The sequence below is a fragment of the Benincasa hispida genome, unplaced genomic scaffold (assembly GCF_009727055.1).
Source record: "Benincasa hispida cultivar B227 unplaced genomic scaffold, ASM972705v1 Contig55, whole genome shotgun sequence".
NCBI lineage: Eukaryota > Viridiplantae > Streptophyta > Magnoliopsida > Cucurbitales > Cucurbitaceae > Benincasa > Benincasa hispida.
Genome location: NW_024064917.1, coordinates 181,495 through 200,103, shown reverse-complemented (window position 1 = coordinate 200,103; position 18,609 = coordinate 181,495). Strand labels below are relative to the sequence as shown.

Here is an 18,609-nt window from a genome sequence, read left to right as displayed (position 1 = left end):
GTTAGTGGAGTGTACTCAAATATTATTCAACTAACGCATGTATATGAGATTTAATATGTTAAGCTAATCAATCTCTCTCGATAATAGCAAATAGCAATTTTTAATAATTAAGGTTTTGTTCGATAACCATTTTATTATTTTATTTTTTATTTTTAAAAATTAAGTCTATTTCCTTTCAATTTCTTTTTTAAATATGATGGTTGACTTCTTAGTCAAATTAAAAAACAAAAAGAGTTTTTAAAAGTTACTTTTTTAGTTCTCAAAATTTTGCTTATTTTTTAAACCATTGATCTTTGTAAATAAAAAAAAATGGAGGTGGAAGTAGTGTTGCTTAATTTAAAAAATAAAAATAAAAAACGAAATAATTACCAAACGTGATCTAAGTCAATTCTACTCATTTATATGATAATTCAAATATCACATTATATAACTAAAAGTGAGCATAACTCAGCTCATATAGTATTTTTCCTATAGCCTTAAAGTGAGAGTTTTGATTCTTCCACTTCATATATTGTCAAATGTATATATGTGTGAGATTTTTTTCAATGAAAATTATTGCAAAAACAGATAATTAATGCTTCTTCAAAATATTACATCACATAGGATGAAATTTAAGAAATAAAGTAAATTGTTGCAATTTTTTTTTTTTTTTAAAAATGGTGGTGTTGACTAAGTTATATGGGTAGAGTTTAATTATTATGATGTTGCAAGTTTAAGAAAATTTGAATGACTCAAAAAAAAAAAAAGATTAAGAAAATTTGAGTGTATAATTGTATTAGGTTCTATTGTTGTTATATATGCAAGAAAAGGAAATTGCAAGGGATATATGGAACAATAATGGATTCATCTAGTTCTCGGATCAAGTAGCCATTCAATGTAATTTAAATTATTGTTTTCTACCAACATATCATGTATTCGAATTATGTATGCACAACTACCCAATTGATGTGAATTAACTAATCTCTACAAAGGCTAACAATTAATTAATCCAGACATAATTGAGCATCCTAATTCGTAATTAAAGCTGGAAAGACCGTGACTTAACTAACCTACATGCTCCTAGATGCAAGTGGGTCCTTAGCAGCCATAAAGAACTAGAAACACATGCATTAAGAACAAGGACTCAACTATGTTGATTAAGTGTCAGGAAAGTCATGTTCAAATAATCAATTTATTCTTTAAATCTGGATTAAACATGCATTGCAAAGATTCAAGGTCAGCCTATGCACCTAAGCATGCTCATTTAATCTGTACTACAAGGGCAAATTCAAAGCATGGATGATTACAAGGATACGTGCAAGCTTGAATTTAACTAGCTAAGACATGCGATCATGATAGGAGCATCAATCCAACACACAAAAGCAAGTCTAAATCATGCGAGATTCAAAGAGAAATATCATTCTAATTTAAAGCACAAAATTGAACAGGAAACTCATCAAAATACAAGAACACTTGATCCAAGAACTAAACGAAAGATTACCTCATCGATTCCTAGACAAACTAATGGGATACAACCCAAAACATGTCCATAATCCAAAAATAAAATAAAAACTAACCTAATGATACTGAAAACATAAAGGAAAAGAAAGAAATCAAGGCCTTTCCTCGGCCTCCATTGAAGAACAATACAATTTTTAGCATACTTCGACCTAAAACCGAAGAGGATTATTTATAGGAAAAATCAGGATAGCGTCACATCGCTGGAAATAGTGTTGCAATGCTGATACGGCTGAAGGGGAGCATCAAGCTGGAAGTCCAACGCTAGGCCTGACGGTCTCTCGCGTGCGCTCTTCATTCTCCATCCGTCAAAGATCGTAGCTTTGCAACGCTACCCATTCTTTCTACAAGCATTAGAGTTGGAGTGTCGTGTGGCATTGTGACGGTGGCGTTGATGAATCTCCAGAGCGTTGCGACGCTAGGGGTAGCGTTGCAATGCTCCCCTGTACTTCAAGCTACTACCTCCAAGCGTCAGGTGAGCGTCTGACTTAGGCAATCAAGAGCGTTGTGATGCTCTGGTAAGGGCATTTTGGTCTTTTCAACTTTTTTAAAGCCCGGATACTCAAATCAACTCCAAATTGCTTCAAATTAACACCGATCAACTTCAAATCACCAATTCTACCTCTTCATTGCTCGATACCTACAAAATAGCAAAATAAACATATAAAATCCAATAACGAGCTTGTATTAAGTTAGGAATAATAGATCTTTTTTAGAGCTATCAAAGGCAAAAATAAGAACTTTTTTGCGAAACACAAAAAGGCACAATCAATAAGATAAAAAAGCGGCCAAATACTTTTTATCCTTTAAGTTGTCTTTTATCTCGAGTTCTACAAATAACATATTTTCACTAGTTGATCATTCTTGAGACTTGATTCTTGTACCATCAGGATTTTGAGTAGATCAGAAGTGAGAGACCTTCTTTTGCTTATGGGTAGTAGGTTTATCATATCTTCGAGCCTCTAGTTAACAAAATGAAATCCAATAATTGATGGTTAATTGGAAATCATTCTTAGAAGGCATTGTGCCATCATTTCTCTTCGAGCAAACTACTGAATAATATGTTGGGGTTGATGCCCTAAATCTCGTGGTCTTGTAATTTTTAATTGTATTGTACAAATATTTTATTTATTTAATAAAATAAGAGGCATTTTATTCGACATTTAGTTGCATGAACTCACAAAAACCAATTAACTATTTAGGGTTATCTTCTGTAACTTAAACATATATATGTAGATATACAAGTGGATCATGTTTAAGCGGAAACCTAAATAGTCTATGGTAGATGGATAAGTTTGGGTATCTTATCTTGGTGACTACAAATACAACCTGCTTTGTAGTTGTTACAATTGTTGTAAAGTGCTATAGATGATTTGATCCTAATCATTCATGTGGAGAAATGTGAGTAGGGGTATTGTATACAAAAAGTTTATATAAGACCAGACCATAAAATGAATAGTCTCTCTGTATAATACCATTGCTAGAAGAGGCTTACATTTCATTAGGATGACCATAGGTGACTTGACCTGAATCCTGAGAGAGTTATGAACTCCTACCTATGAACGCGGTCTTTTGATTTGTATGGGTGAGAGTGACCAGTTTCGCCGACTTAATATGCCTACCATTTATGAAATTTGTCTGATTGGGAATCCGGGAACGCAATTACACAAGAAAAAAATTCACTCCTGCCTTGTAGTTAGGGTAAGTAGGTAAGTTGCTCCTTTAAGGCCTTGAACAATGTGGCAACTGTTGGGAATGTCCTAAAACTCGCAGTTCGTAGTCATGGAAACATATTCTATTTCAATAAAAGTATTGTTGAAGCATTTATTCAATAAAAGTGTCATTGAAATTGCATTATGTAATAAAAATATAATAAACGAATCTATGGCTATAGTATAAATATTGTAACTTTATGTAGGGACATAAAAGAGGATCAAGTTGTAGTATATTGCCAAAAAGTTCTATAAGTATATGGATGAGATTGGGTACATCGTCCTAGAGATACTATGGATGCGGCCTACTTTGTATACTGATACAAATGACGTGATCTCGACCCCATTCATGTGGAGACATGTGAGTAGGGGCATCCTATGCAAAAGATTTTTGCAGAAGATCGGACTACGAAATAGTCACTTCTACTTTATAACAACCGTTTATTGTTAAAACTGACTATTTCAATTCGATGTCCTAGGGTAACTCGATCTTAATCTTGAGCTAACTACTAATTCCTATTTATTCAAGATTATCCTTTGATTTGCATCGGTGAGAGCACTTCAATAAGACTGCTCAACAAGCCTCTCATTTTGGGATAAGACCGGATAGATAGCTGGGGACATAGTCCTGCAAGATGGAATTTGCTCCTACCCGTTTTAAGGTTAGTAGATAGATTGTTCCCTTAAGTACTGATTTATGGTCTTGAACAAAAGGGTCCCGCCCTCTCATGGTGGAGAGGGACAATTTTAACCTAACTGTAAATACAAATGACTTCATCAACTTACTAATTATACTTAAATCAAGTGGACAGAAATATATTTATAGTGAAGAGAATGCAACCATCGATCTATAGTGTATGTCTCGGTGGTTAACAAATATTGATTAATTCAGTTTAAAAAGTTTAGCCAATTAATCTCAAATCATTGGAGTTCATGATCTGTAGGTCCATAAGGTCTCTCTACTAGCTTGTAAAACATTACACCTTAGATTAGAAAATTGAGCGAATTTGAAGTGTTCAAATTTGGAATTAGGGTTTGTATTTGAAATTTTCAAATTCAATTTAGGGTTTGGATAATTAAATTTGATATAATTAAACGTTTAACTTATTGAAATTAAATGTATATTGGAGAGTATAAAATATTTAATATTGATTTAAATATAATTTACATGAATAGGGATTCATGTTCAAATTAAGTATTTTATTAATTTAATATTTGATATTAAATTATTAATTAATTAATTTAATTTAATTAAAACTAAAACTTTTTTTTTCCAATTTTAAATTCAATTTATGGAAATTGAATTATGTTTTTAAATTATTTTTATTTTGAATTAATTTAAAAATTTTAAAATGAATTTGAAAATGGAATATACAAGATTTAATCTTTGAGGTGTCAATCAACTGATTGACTGAGTGCTTACATGTATTAACTTAATAAAATCCTCAAACTTTTGTGAACACAAATTAATGCATCCTGAAATTTGAGAAACTTCTATAGAAAATGAATGGCAATCAGACGTGAGGATTTCCATGAACAGCGGAAGTATCGTTCCAAATTCCATTTGAAATTGAACATATACAATTACACTACAAAAACAAAAACTAACAAATCATGCACAATAAGAAATTACAGCATGCTAACAAAGAATATCAAGGGATAGAATATGCATACCTTTGAAGAAACATTCTTCAAACTCCCCCGATCAATCTATAAGTGTCCATAGCAACACAATCCTCGAACGCAACGATCAAGAGGAATTTTCACCACTCAATTCAAGGCTAAGATTAGTAGAGAAGCTCCTCTTGATGGTCTACTAAGGATTCTGGTATCAAATTCGTGGAGTTTAGCTAGGATCAAGAGTGATTCTACAAAGGTATAAATCCTCTTTTTATGAAAATTGTTGGTAATTTTAGTCCAATTGTATTTACGATTTATAAATTTAACTTAATTAAAGAGTTTAATTAATTAATCAAGTACCCCATTGAATTAATTTAGATTTATTTGAATTATTCACATTAATAAATGGAATTAATTACATAAGATATAATTAATATGAAATTATTTATATGAGATATAGTAATATAAAGTTTTACTTGAGTGAAAATGAATATTTGAATACGATTCAAATATTAAAATTAATATGATTTTGAGATTCAAATATTAAAATTAATATGATTTTGATTCATATTAAATGAGAGAATATTAAACTATAGATTATATTATATGTGATATAATATAAACTATAAGTTACGCATTATATTAGATATAACGTATGGTTTTTTTTAATATATGATATAATATATATATGTGTGTATATATTAGATTAATTAAAGAAAGTTATTTGATAACTTTCCCCTTTCCTCTATTATTCTTTCATTAACTAAGATAGGGAATGGAAGGGGTTGAATCTTTATCTTTTCTTTGCATCATAATGTAAATATAGAACATAATTCTTTTGGGTGGTGTCAACCTAGTTCTCTCTTGGATTGGGTGATACACAATTGGTCCTTTCTTTTTTCATTTTTGTCTTGATTTGTTGTTGGGCCTGCGCTGGTCTCCTTAGTTTGTGTTGTTTGATTTTTTTTAACACTCCAATAAAGAAGTGCCCTAAAATCCCTCTGTCCCTCCATTAGCCGCACAAGCAACAGTGCTGCCACCCGACGTCTTCATTGTCGGCCGTTTGCAGATCGCAACGACACTCAAAACCCACGCAGTGTGCCCAATGGGAGCTCCGCTCGTGATCATGCAAGTCGTCGTCCTTTACACAGCTGCCGCCCCCGTCGTTTCAGTTTCGACCACCCACACCTCCAATCGCGCCATCGTACGTCGGCGTCGTCATCTTTAAAGCAAGATCTTCGGCCGAATGACGCCTAACAGCAGCTGCCATCAATGGTGTTGAAGAAAATGATAGAAAAGGAAGGAAGAAAGAATACCAAAGAAAAAGAGAAGAAGTAGCTGTAGAAGCGGAGTAAACAAAAAAAAAGGGGGGAACACTTCTGATGATGGTGTTAACTCGGTGAAAAAAATAATAATAATAAAAATTGAGTTAGTTTTGCACTATTTATAGAGTGTGGGTAAAGCAAATTTTATTTGAGTCTCGTATCTCGGAATTTTATTTGGATTCCGATTTGGAGTTGCAAATTGAAAGAAATATTTGAATTTGCCTTAGATTATTGTTGTGTTCCGCATAAATTTGATTTACATTTGAAATGGGATTGAATCTTTTGTTTCAAATTGAATATTTATCGTGAAAATTCTTTTGCATATATTTGAAATTTTATATCAAGTTCAAATTTCGCTTTTATCTCATATCTAAATTCTTTCAATCTTCAAGATTAGATTTGTTGGATTGATATCTAAATCTCGCGTTTTTGTAGTTTATAATTGTAATGTACAAATTTTTATTTATCTATTAAGATTATTTCATTTGGATTAACCCACAAAACCAATAAACTAAATCTAGGGTTATTTTTGTAACTTAAAACATGTATGTGGACACATACATATGATTGGATAAGGGTCGCGCCGCTTTGTAGTTGTTACAATTATTGTAAAGTGCTACAAATGATCATTCATGTAAAGACATGTGAGTGAGGTATCCTATACAAAAGATTCGTATAAGATTAGATCATGAAATGAATAATCTCTTTATTTAACACCGTTACTAGGAGAGACTTACATTTCATTAGGATGACCATAGGTGATTTAACTGAATGTCGAGTGCGTTGTCTGTCTAAGGCGGTCCTTTGATCTACATGGGTGAGAGTTGTCAGTTTCGCTGACTCAATACGCTCACCATTTTAGAGATTCGTCTGATTGGAGAGCTAGGAATACAGCTATAAGAAGGAATTCACTCCTTGCTGGGAATACAGCTACACGAAGGAATTCACTCATTCTCTATACTTAGAGTAAGTAGAGAAATTTCTCCCTTAGAGGCTGATTCGAGGGTTTGAATAATGTGGCGTCTGTTGGGGTTGATGCCCTAAATCTCATAGGGTCCTATAGTTTGTAAGCACATGTATGAACAAACATTTCATGATTTATAATATATGATATTTTTCACTAGTCTATGAAATGTGAAATATTTTAGTTGCATTAACCACAAACCAATAAACTAAGTTTCCGGGTTATCGTTGTAACTTAAGCATGTATGTGGAGACTTACAAGTGGATCGTGCTTTAAGTGATAACCTAAATGGTATGTAGTATATGGATAAAGGAGGGATACCTTATCCTGTGACACTACGAGTGTAGCCCGCTTTGTAGGTGTTACAAATGTTGTAAAGTACTACAAATGATTTGATCCTGATAATTCATGTATTAGACATGCGAGCGGGGATACTCTATACAAAGGAGTTTGTATAAGATCGAACGACGAAATATTTAGTCTTGTTATATAACGTCGTTCATAATTGAGACTTTCATTTCACTAAGATGACCATGGATAACCATAGGTAACATGACCTTAATCCTGAGTGAGTTGTGAACTCCTACCTATGAGGACAGTTCTTTGATTTGCATGGGTGATAGTGGCCAGATCGCCGACTCAACAACCTACCATTTTGGGGATTCGTTTGATTGGGGAGTTAGGAACTTAGCTACACATAACGGAATTCACTCCTTCCCCGAAGTATGGGTAAGTAGATAAATTGCTCCTTTAAGGGTTGATTCTGGGGCTTGAATAATGTGGCACCACATCTTCTCTTGGCCCAAGAAGGATTTCGTCATAGTGGGATTATGATCTATTGTTAATGAGAGGAATCAGTGGTACTTAAAGAGTTAGATATAACTACAGGGGCAAAACAGTAAATTGGCCCAGCTATACTTACGAGCGATTTGTGAAGGGTCATCATACTGTTGATTGGTTATATCTAATGGACACAGAAATATATATTAGTAATTATATATATATATATATATATATATATATATATATATATATATATATATAGTGCGAAGATTGCAGCTATCGATCTTTAGTGAAGTGTCCGATAGTTAACATATTGTGGATATCGTGATTAAAGAATTTATTAGTTATTCACATACCGTTGGAGCTTCAAACTACAAGTCCATAAGGTCCCCTTAGTAGCTGAATGGATTCAAGTTGAGAATCAGTTTTTGGGTTAGCTTGAAATATTCAAATTAACAAGAGGAATTTGATTATATTATTATATAATTCAATATATGTGATATGATTGATATGATGTATTTGATACATTATTATTTGATTGGAGGAATTAATATAAATATGATTTATATTAAATGTCCATAAAAAGAGAAAAAAAAAACTATGGTTTATATGTTGCATATGATGCAATATTAAAACTATAAGTTATAAATATAATATGATAAGTTAGTTATTGTATTTATTTATAAATTATTAATTATGAGATAATTAATTTTCTTTTTCTCCAATAACTACCTTAGTGGGTGGTCTTAGACGGTTTATGGCAATTGTGGGATAAAGATGAAAAATAGTTTTTCTATTCATTCCACGCACAACGACAACAAGTTATCAGATAACTAATAGAGAGAGTAAATGATAGAGCATCGAGTTCACTATACAATAGTGCCTTTTACTATACGATCGAGCGCGCGAGTCTATGCGATAGACTTCCATTTGCTACACGATCGTTGTGTCCAATACTCGATCGTTTACCCCTTCACTTTCTCCATCCCTCTATCCAAAATTATATAGAGCCCACAACTCCTGAATTCTCACACTGAGAATACCAAGGTAATCTTGTGGTGGTGTCTTGTTCTGTTTGAGGATCGAGGATCGAGTTTTAGTCATTGCTGGTGTTCGAGGGAGTTCCAGTTCCAGTTGCTCATTGCATTTGTGTTGTTCGATGCATTGTTGAACGATCGAGGGAAATACGTGAAGAAAGAGTTCTTCAAAGGTATTGTTTACTTTATCCCTTGTATTTTGTTAAAAAGCATGCTATAATTTAGTCTTTAATGCATAATCGTTTCTGTGTGATTGTAAATGTTTGAATTCTTTCACAATAGGGTTTGGAACGATCCGCTTCCACTCACTGGTTCTCTAATTTTAGAGTTCCTTCAGCAACATACCCTCTCCTAACTCTAGAAGAGTTTGGTTATAGTTGGACTATAACTTGTTGTTTATTAGAAGGATCAGTGGTACTTAAGAAGTTAGATGCAACTACAGGGGCAAAACAGTAATTTTGGTCCAACTGTACTTACGAGCAATTTGTGCAGAGTCAAAGCACCATTAATTGGTTATTTTCAATGGACACAGATATAATCTGTAGTGCGAAGAGTGCAGCTGTCGGTCGTTGGTTGGGTAACCGACAGTTAATGGAAGTTAATTAATTTAATTAAAGAGTTTAATTAATTAATTAAGTACTATTGGAATTCAATCTATAGGTTCATAATGTCTCTTCGGTAGCTCAGTTGGAATTAATGAGAATCGAATTAATTTTGGATTAATTTGAATTGTTCAAATTAATGGAATGAATTAATTATATAAGATATAATTAATATAAAATTAATTATATGATATATAACAAATATAATGTATATGATACATTATAATATAAAATTTTATTTCAGAAAAAATAAATATTTGACTATGATTCAAATATTAGTTATATGAATGTGATTTATATAAATACTATAGAGTAAATTTAATATGAATTAATTTCGTATCAAATACTATAGGTTAAATGGGAGAATGATGAACTATAGGTTATATTATTTATGATATAATATAAACTATAGCTTATATATTATATTAGATATAACATATAATTTTAATATATTATATATACTAAATTGGTTATTATATATATATATTTATATTTATTTTAATTAATTTTAAAAAAATTGTTTTAAATTAATTAATTATTGGAGGAAGTTATTTTGTTAACTCTCTCTCCTTAATTCTCTCTAAAAAAAATGTGGAAGTGGGGAATTTTTATTTTTTTATTTTTTTTATAGGATTATTCATCTTCTTCCTTTACTGAGACGCAAAAACTCTTTCTCATATGCCAAAATTAAATCGAAGCCCACAACTCTCGATGACTCTCACCCTTCGAGAATACCAAGCTAATTCGGTGATGGTGTCCAAGTTTGGAGTTTGCTTGTTGTAATTTTGGGTGTTGGTGTGTTCATGATCGAAGGGTTTGAGGAGTTCGTGACCAGAGAGGATTTTTGTGAAGAGGTCAGTCTTCAAGGTTAAGTAGTCTCATATCTCTTATTCCCTCTCTTTTTGTATAATCAAGCATGCTATTTTAGAATGCATATTTCAGTTTCCGTCCTTTATATTTTGTGAATTTTTGTAAAACTAAAATTGGGCTATGATCCGCTTATGCATCCGGTGTTCACACATCCTTTAAGGTTTTTATCTCAAATCAAATTAAATTGGGGATAAGACCTTTAAATTCATCTCGAATTAAAATTTGGTCATATTTCAAATTTTATCTAAAGAAATTCGTATTACAAGTGTTTATCCTCAAGTCAAATTAAACTAGAGATAAAATCTCAAATTTATGTGATAATTCAAATTTGGGCATATTCCAAATTTTATCTCAAATTCATCTCAAATTAAAATTTGGCTATATTCCAAAATTTATCCCAAGTTTGAACATTGAGCTTTTATCTCTAAGTCAAATCAAGTCATTCTCCAATTTATCTCAAATTTAGATTGGCAGCATAATCTAAATTTTATCCCAAAGAAAAATTAAGTGAAATTCGAATTTCACCACCAAATTTGGTATATGTGCCAAAATCAAGAATAAGTTACTTGTATCGTCATTTCAAATTAAAAGTTTAGTTATATTCCAAATTTTAAGTTTGATTATCATTCAAATTCATCTGCAAATTCTACTCTGAAATCAATGCAAGTATCTTGGGTAGGAGTTCAATTCACTCCAAAATTAACTTTGGATTAAGTAGCACAATTTCTACTGAAATTCAAGTTAAAGTTTATGTCAAGAAAAGATATCAAAACTTTGATTAAATGCATGTTTTGATAAGTTGACATAATATATGTCAATGATATAAAATTTTTGTCAAGCTTACATACCAAATTCATAGTTTGACTAAATTGACACATAAAATATAGTTAAATTCAAGAACATAAAATTTGAATTTTGATTACAACTTTATCTTTTTCGAGATCTACCCACCCATAAATGTGCATAAATATTGAAAATGGGGCATTTGTTAAAGGAGAAATTTTGGACCAATCACAAATTGTCATGTCATCTACGAAATTGATGGCGAAATTACAAATAATTGAATTTGAGACTAAATTAAAGTTGACATGTATCCCAAATTGAAATTGAAGACATAAATAAGCAAATTCTGATGATGCTATGTGTTTTTCATCATGACCATTGAATTGAATAAAATTTATTTGATTTATTTGATATTATAATTTGGGCTAAAGTCCAATTAAGCCCAAATAGACTTAATTTGGCAATGTCAAATTAGGCCGAAATCCAATTAATTCGGTTTAATAGCCATGTCCATAGACCAACTAAGCCCAGACCCACAAAGTCCACCATTCATTTGTGGGACAAAAAAATTCTACACTCTAGAGAACCTAGAAAAAATTCTCCCGACAATCAAAAGACTCTCAGACTCCTGAAGCTGCACATTTTTTGAAGATACAAAGTTTTTTTTTTCTTTCAAGAATTTGATTTCAAGAAGAATACGCGCTCTGCTTCCTCAAGTCAAACATACGCATTCAATAAGAGAGCATCAGAGGATTAAGTAATAGAGATCGAACTACATTTGCATCAAATTTACATCAACACAAGTTCAACTCCACGGAACAAGTTTCACCAGAAATCTCGTGCGAACAATGTGTAATTAATTTTAATTTATTTATTAATTAATTTATATTTTTACTCGTCATCTCTTAAGAATAAAAATCTCACACTTTTGCGGGTATTAAAACAAGCATGTCAGAAATAATTTTACAAAGAAGGGTTTATTTTTAAAATTTAAAACTTCAAATTTCAAATGTCGTAATTATTTAAAAATTAAAAAAGTCACTAACAAAGCATATGTTTTTTAAAAAATCAAGAGATAACAAAATATATATTAAATACATTTCCACGTGACTAGTTAATAATATTTCACGAATTATGAATAGTTGGGAAAAATGGTATATGAGAACTGAATACACTAACAAATTGATTACAACTCAATTAAAAATGGTACATCCAATATATAATATTCAAACTCAAACTTAAGTTAGATGAAACAACAAGACTTAGATATGAAAATTAATCAAAGACTTAAAAGAACATCAAAAGTTTTGGAGACTCAAAACGTAGTCGAAACATATTTCTGATAAGTGCTATCCTGAAGACAATCAAATAATATAAAAATTAAAATATTTGTCAAATTTAACTCAATTGAGTTATTACTTGATAAAAATCAAACATAAGAAACTACACATTTAACTTGCATACATTTTAAATTTGTGTATGAGACATCATGTTAATTTGAAAATCCAATTTGAAAATTTTTAATGATAGAATCTATACAATTAAATCAATTTTATGAAATATTCAACATGAATAATAATAATACAAAAAAAACCATTATAATTGCAGCAGTTTGATTATGGAGTAATAGATATGACCAATCGTTAAAATATTTGGGCAAAATTTATATTTTGCACGTTTTTTTTCTCCAAAATGTAAGTCGTATTTCTTTTTTCTTTTTCTTTCCTTTGCGAAAACGAAATACTCTTCTTCCTTTTTGATAGAAAAAAGGATTTTTTGGTTTTTTTTTTTTTTTTTAAAATTATAACGTGGAATCTTCCTTCATTTTCATATAAATAAAAGTAAATATTTCATAAAATTAATATAGCTAAAACTCAAAACTTAATAACTTGCCATATAAATCAATTGCTCTTCTTCATCATTAACTTGGTTACCTCCATTTTCGTCAGTGCCATTCTCTATTCATAATCCAGTGAAATTGCTTATCAATACCCAATATCAGCAGGTAGAAATTTCGTATGCTCCATTCCAATTTCTGTAATAATCATAATAATTCATGTCCCACCAGGCACCACTTCAGATTACAATGATTGATCTGTTTTTCTCCAACGTTTTGCTCTGTTTCCTGCCGAATCGTTCTTTTCGCCGATTCTGATGGTGTTTTGTTCTATTCTGTTGAGCAATAGGAGGCGGAGCTTTTTTTTTTTTTTTTTTTTGATAAGTTTCTCGGCGACTATGGAAAATCCGACCGAAAACGATTCGAATCCGAAATTCTTAGCACTCAACTGTATCGACCTTTCTAGTTCAGATGTTAATCGATCGGTTTCGTTACTCAAGCAGGTTATTTAAAATTTGATGATAATATTAGTTGATTTTTTGTTTCGTTTTGTATTTGTGTATAGAAATCGAATTTGTACGGTGATTGGACTAGTTTTTTATTCATTCAGGCCTGTTTGGATACCGGATTCTTTTACGCTGTGAATCATGGAATAACGGAGGAATTCATGGATGAGGTTTTTGCTCAGAGCAAAAGGCTTTTCAGTCTGCCACTGAGTGATAAAATGAAACTTCTGAGAAACGAGAAGCATAGAGGCTATACTCCTATTCTCGACGAATTGCTTGATCCTGATAATCAAATACGAGGTATATTTTGTGCAATTCTTCTATTTTCTTTGATGGGAATTCAATATTCTTCATTGTATATTGATATTGTTGTCTATTTAGTAGGAGATTACAAAGAGGGGTATTATATAGGGATTGAAGAAAAAAATCCTGGAGATGATTCAGATGGTGAAAGGCCATTTTATGGTCCAAATATTTGGCCTGCAGAAGGTATATATCATTGAAGTACTTATTGTTTCTATTGCAACTTAGCATGATTGTTTGCCGCAATATGTTCTGTTATCTTTTAGATTTGTTACCTGGCTGGAGGAAGATCATGGAGAAGTTTCATACACAAGCACTGTATGTTCTAGTTCTGGTGATTGTACAAATTTGTTTTGATAGCTAGATTTCTGTCAATCCTTCTTCTATTTTGGCATAAACATTAACTATGTTAAGAAATCAACAAACAAAGAAACATAGAGAACATAAAGAGTGGAGAAATCGACACAAAGATTTAGGTGGTTGTGTTGGCTGTGTCCACGAGCGGAGGGGTAGAGCAATTTATTAATAGAAAGAAAATATTATATTATAGATTTAGAGGTGCTAGTAGAGTTTGGTAGTTTATATAGCGCTTTCCTCTATATCCTATATGAAAAAGGCCAAATGTAGCAATCAATTCTTGAAAGATTCGAATTAATTAATTAGCTTCTTGGTATCAATTATTGTGTAGTCTACATTTTAAATGTCTAATTCTTTGTTAATATTTGGCCTTTTTTGATAACTTGCATAACCCAATGGATTAGTTGAAAAAATTCATGTGTTTGTTAGCCATCCCCAACCTATCCACGCCACCCTGTAAATGTGATTTATTATATTTTTTTTATGTGATATCAGAGAGGTTGCAAGAGCAATTGCAAGGCTCATTGCTCTTGCACTTGATCTTGAGAATGATTTTTTTGACAAGGCAGAAACGCTCGGTGAGCCTATTGCAATCTTGCGCTTGTTACACTATGAAGGTGAGATACAAACTTTTTGTTTCTTCACTTTTGGCCCCAAGGCGTATGTTGGCTATAGAAATAATAGATCTATTTGTGCATCAGGCCAAGTTTCTGAACCCGCGAAAGGAATATTTGGAGCTGGAGCTCATACAGACTATGGTCTAATCACACTATTGGCAACAGACGAGAACCTTGGTCTCCAAGTAAGAATTCCATTGTGCACAAGGATGCTGTTTAACCTTTATCTGCATATTACATTATTGATTACCAATTGAAAGTGTTTGTAATTAGTACAGATTTGCAAGGATAAAGATGCTAAACCTCAAATATGGCAATATGTAGCACCACTTAAAGGGTGAGTTTTATGGAATAATTAGGAACTAGTTCACATGCTTGATATCATTTGAATTTGATACTTTTGCATGAAGGATGCGAGTATACCACAGAATCCTTCAGTGTGCATCATGTTACTCAAAGACTTGAATAAATGATAATATAATAGAGATTAGAGAAGGAAGCTATTTTGAGAATGAATAAACAAAAGATTGTTTTGTGGCATCTTCATTTCAGTCTGTTTTGGTTTTTAACAGAACTTTTGTGGTGAACCTTGGAGACATGCTGGAGCGCTGGAGCAACTGCATATTTAAGTAAGATACATTGTCCTTCAAGAAGTATGTGATAGAACCCCAGATATATTGAGCTATAAAAGATAATGGAGGTTGAAATACTTGGACCTTGTCAATCTTGAGAATACTCTCAAGCGCTAATAAATTTCACCAAATATAATCTATCTTCCTCCTTCCTCACTGTATTTGTAACCAAACTTTCCTAACAAACTCCTTAACTAATGCTAATATGCCCTTAATACTTTAATTATTTACTAATAGGATACTTATCAGTATGGTTTTACCTGATCATTTCAATCAGCCCTTTCATATTGTCTATTCTAATTTACATCTTCAATATTAGGTTACCTTTTTCATTTGTTTTAAATTGTATTGTCTACATCATGGCCAAATGAAGCTATGAATTGAGATTTCCTTCTTTACGGGTGACAGTTTTTAACCTTCTCATTTATCTATTTATGTAAAACCCTTAACTTTCAAATGTGATATTTTCTAATCTCTCTTATGAACTTGTATGTTTCAATTTTTCATCAGTATGCAATAATGAATTGTTTACCTTCTCAACTGCCTACACAAATATCGAATGACTGTACCGCTTGTGGATTTCATGAGGAATTTATTTGCGTCCTGTTTTATAACAAAAGTAGTTAATAAGATGAACCATTTAATTGTACATACTTCACTGGTTCTTTTGTCCGAATCTTCTAACATTTTTTCTTTTTATATTTGATCTCAGGTCCACATTACATAGAGTTCTGGTTAATGGTCAAGATAGATATTCTGTAAGCCTTGCAATTACCCTTAGCTTAATCTATCAATTGGTTATCGGCCATTATAATTATAAACATCTCATCGCAATATTCTTCATTGGTCCCACTATTTACAAATAGACAAATAAACACAAAAAATACCCTTGTCCTTGCAACGATAAATGTATATATGGAATGTTACTTGGAATTTCATCTGATTACTGATAGCAAAATTTATTCTTTTCATGAGAGCAGATTGCATATTTTGTGGAACCTAATCATGATTGTCTTGTCGAATGTTTGCCAACCTGCAAGTCAGACAAAAACCCTCCCAAGTAAGTAGATATTGATTAAAGATTTATATAGTCTACCAAATATATGTATAACACGAGACTGATTAAAGTTTGCATGCTATATATACACACACACAGAGGCCATGTTTGCTGTTTATTGGTATTATTGACGTAATTGCCTCCGGTCCGAGGCAAGCTTTTGTTGCTTAAGCTTGCAGTATCAAAGCACATTCACTGTGGTAGCTGTTGTCCTTTATTTTTTGCTATATTAGTTGCAATCAATGATTAAAATATTGATGTCATTATTGATCTTGAGATTTCAATTTTATGGACATATCAACAAATATCTCGATATCAACTGATACTTCAAGTAAAAAAAATATATATATATAATTTATTTAGATTAATCATTAAGTTGTTTTTACTCTCAAACTAAGTTATGGATATTGCTATTAGTATTTCTATCCATATTAGACTAAATAGATGACTTTTTTTTATGTTTTACGAGCATTTATATATATTAAAAAAAATATCGGAGATATCAATGAATATTTAATATCAATGTCGAAGCCTTTGACTTATGGAGATATCGACATGTCGAATATTTTCATCCTCGGATACAATGGTCAAATTTGAAGTCAAAATCGAGAAGTAGCCTACTCTCTTACAAACCTACTCTTGCAGTTTTCTTTTTAAATTTGTGGTTAATTTATACATTGGAGAAAGTTAGAGTTTAATCTCTAAAGTTTTAAAAATTAGAACATAGTCCCTATAATTTTTAAATCCTCACAAATAGTCCCTACTATAGGGACTATTTATTACAGTTTTGTCAAATTATAGAGATTAAATTTTACTGATAAACGATAGAAACTAAATTTTAACTTTTTCTAAACCATAGGAACCAAATTTGTAATTTAGCCTAAATTTAGTGTCCTCTCTTCCTTATTTTTACTTTCGTGGTTTTGCTAATGAGTTAACGTCGGAGCGAATTTGTGGATATTGTTTGCTTTAACAATATTGTCGTTTCATGCATTCAACCTTTTTCCTTTTAAGGCTCTGAACTTACCAATTTATACTCATTCTTCTTTGTCGCTTCTCAGTTGGAAGCAACTAAGACACTTTTCTTGAATGTACACCAAACTTAATACTCTAACTTTGCCTCTTTTTTTTTTTTTTTTTTGTGTGTGTGTGGTCAGGTTTCCTCCAATTAGATGCAGGACGTATTTGAGTCAGCGTTACAAAGAAACTCACGTCGATCTAAGTACTTACAAAAAATAGACTTTGATAATATGGCCTTGGAATTTGGGTACTCGCCAATGATTTGAAAATAGTAAGAGGATAGTGATAACAATAAAGAAAGTCACTTGCGCCCAAGTCTACAAGGGACAGGCAAATGGTGGAATATTGCTGAGATCGACTGATGAAAACTTACCCAAATTTTCAGGGCGGATTAGCACTCTAAAGCTGTACTTACAGAAGGAAAGCAAGTAAATTTTGTCGTCCAATGTACTAGTGTTTATTCAGTTTATTGACCTCTCTAGTGAGAAATCAGTTTGTAGTTATATTCTATTTATGAGATTGAAGGCTCAAATATTCAATACCTACTTGTATTCTTGGTTATCGCACTTTATTTTATTTGTTTTCTGTTTTTCTTTTCCTTTCTTAATACTTGGTCTCGTTTTCTTTTGTATTTTGGCAAGCAATTTTTTTTATTTTATTTATTATTTTTTTTTTTATAAAAGACAAAAACTGCCATCTATTTTAACATAATAATGGATATCTTATTTATTTTTCAACTCAGTTCAGATCTACAAATTTGTGTTGATTTTATTCATACAAAAGTATTAACTTTTACAGACCATTCCATCACAAATTGTGGATGAAAATACAATGTCCAAGGTACTCGATGAGTTTTTCCTACCGTTACTATTTTTCGCGTTAAATTGTCACTCGAATCTTTTTTGGCCCGGAAACCCTCGACAATATTGATAAAATATTTTTGTATCGTTTTTGAAGAGTTGATTCATGCATGTCTAATTTGTTTATGCCATATTAACAGATGGTTTTTCTCAAAAATATAAAATAAAAATAAAAACAAATAATGGACAGCTATCACCTCTTTTACCTCTAAATTTTTTAGATTGTT

General features: G+C 31.5%; 1 protein-coding gene across 6 annotated transcripts; it reads left to right on the top strand.

Annotated features, from left to right (window-relative positions):
- The first annotated feature begins 13,041 nt into the window (after window positions 1-13,041).
- Window positions 13,042-18,129, top strand: LOC120069701 (2-oxoglutarate-Fe(II) type oxidoreductase hxnY-like). 6 transcript variants are annotated; one of them, XM_039021490.1, is made up of 12 exons: window positions 13,042-13,198; window positions 13,380-13,533; window positions 13,641-13,836; window positions 13,918-14,025; window positions 14,106-14,157; window positions 14,692-14,813; window positions 14,898-14,998; window positions 15,092-15,150; window positions 15,386-15,442; window positions 16,158-16,203; window positions 16,426-16,505; window positions 17,660-18,129. In XM_039021490.1, exons 2-12 carry the CDS (start codon window positions 13,429-13,431, stop codon window positions 17,739-17,741), a joined length of 1,008 nt encoding a protein of 335 aa, XP_038877418.1. In that variant the 5' UTR covers window positions 13,042-13,198; window positions 13,380-13,428; the 3' UTR covers window positions 17,742-18,129. The 6 variants fall into 6 exon arrangements, 5 of the variants coding, with proteins under 5 accessions (XP_038877418.1, XP_038877419.1, XP_038877417.1 ...); XM_039021491.1 differs by lacking the exon at window positions 13,380-13,533 and having other exon boundaries at window positions 13,051-13,198; XM_039021489.1 differs by lacking the exons at window positions 13,042-13,198; window positions 17,660-18,129 and adding an exon at window positions 16,602-16,754 and having other exon boundaries at window positions 13,210-13,533.
- Window positions 18,130-18,609: the final 480 nt, after the last annotated feature.